The sequence below is a fragment of the Pollicipes pollicipes genome, unplaced genomic scaffold, assembly GCF_011947565.3.
Source record: "Pollicipes pollicipes isolate AB1234 unplaced genomic scaffold, Ppol_2.1 Scaffold_4002;HRSCAF=4701_pilon_pilon_pilon, whole genome shotgun sequence".
Taxonomy (NCBI): domain Eukaryota; kingdom Metazoa; phylum Arthropoda; class Thecostraca; order Pollicipedomorpha; family Pollicipedidae; genus Pollicipes; species Pollicipes pollicipes.
In genome coordinates this window covers 24355628-24356563 of record NW_023596420.1, presented here as the reverse complement: position 1 = coordinate 24356563, position 936 = coordinate 24355628, and the positions used below count along the sequence as shown (strand labels likewise).

The 936-nt window shown below is 69.7% G+C and overlaps 1 protein-coding gene across 1 annotated transcript; it reads right to left on the bottom strand.

Moving 5' to 3' along the window:
- LOC119094263 (phospholipase B1, membrane-associated-like) lies at positions 1 to 936 on the bottom strand (the record flags this gene model as incomplete). Its single annotated transcript, XM_037217338.1, has 2 exons — positions 1 to 493; positions 575 to 936. Coding segments are annotated over 2 exons (855 nt in total), but the record flags the coding sequence as incomplete, so codon positions are not given.

Sequence of the window (936 nt, the reverse complement as noted above, 5' to 3'; positions counted from 1 at the left end):
TTACAACGCGGCACTGCTGACGTTCGGCGAATTTTTCCTCGTTGGGAGGAACGGGTGCTCGGGGTCGGGGCACTTGATCTGATCGGAGCTGTTTCGGCCCTGCTCCACTTTCTCCGCAAGCGGGGTCAGCATGCTGTTCCACAGCATCTTGGCCAGGTACTCGTGACCCCAGACGCTCGGGTGGAAACAGTCGACGGCGAGGAAGGCCGGGTCGACCACGCCGCGCCGCGTCGGGATCGCCCCATGCACGGTGAACGGCTGCTCAACCACCGTGAAGTCGTCGCGCGTGTCGTAGCGGCCCGTCTCCAGCAGACGGAGCGCAGCACGCTGGTACTGGCGCACCAGGGCGCGTACCTCGTTCTGCCGCCGGCCGCCGGCCAGACACGGACATAGAACCGCCAGCGCTGCCTGGCAGAACGGGTCACGCTTCACACGCTGCAGCTGACTCATGTCCACCACCGGCACCAGGTTGACGAAGGCGCGCGGCAGCTGGCTGTGCAACAGGTCCAGCGCCGAGCGCAGCGCCCTCACGTGACTCTGTGCCGAGGAGCTGGCGCTGCCGGCACGCCAGCACTGGCGGCAGATGTTGTTGCCGCCGATCATGACCGTCACCAGCTTCCAGTCGCGCTTGAAGTCGACGTCGGGATGGTCGCGGAGCTGGCGCAGCAGCGCGGCTGCCTGGCGAACCAAGCTGTCGTGCTCTGCGCCTGGCACGGCCAGATTGAAGCCGGCCGCGTCGGCGCCGGCCGCCGCGCCGCGCAGGCCTGGCGCGAAGCGGCGCAGGATGTTAGGCAGCGTGAGCGAGCCGGTCGCGCCGCCGCCGCTCCAGGCGTGGCCTCGGTAGGCGCGGCCGACGTCCGCCATCAGCCAGGACCGGGCGCCGCTGCCGGCCGACAGGCTGTCGCCGATGGCGGCCACCACAGCCAGGTCGCCCGG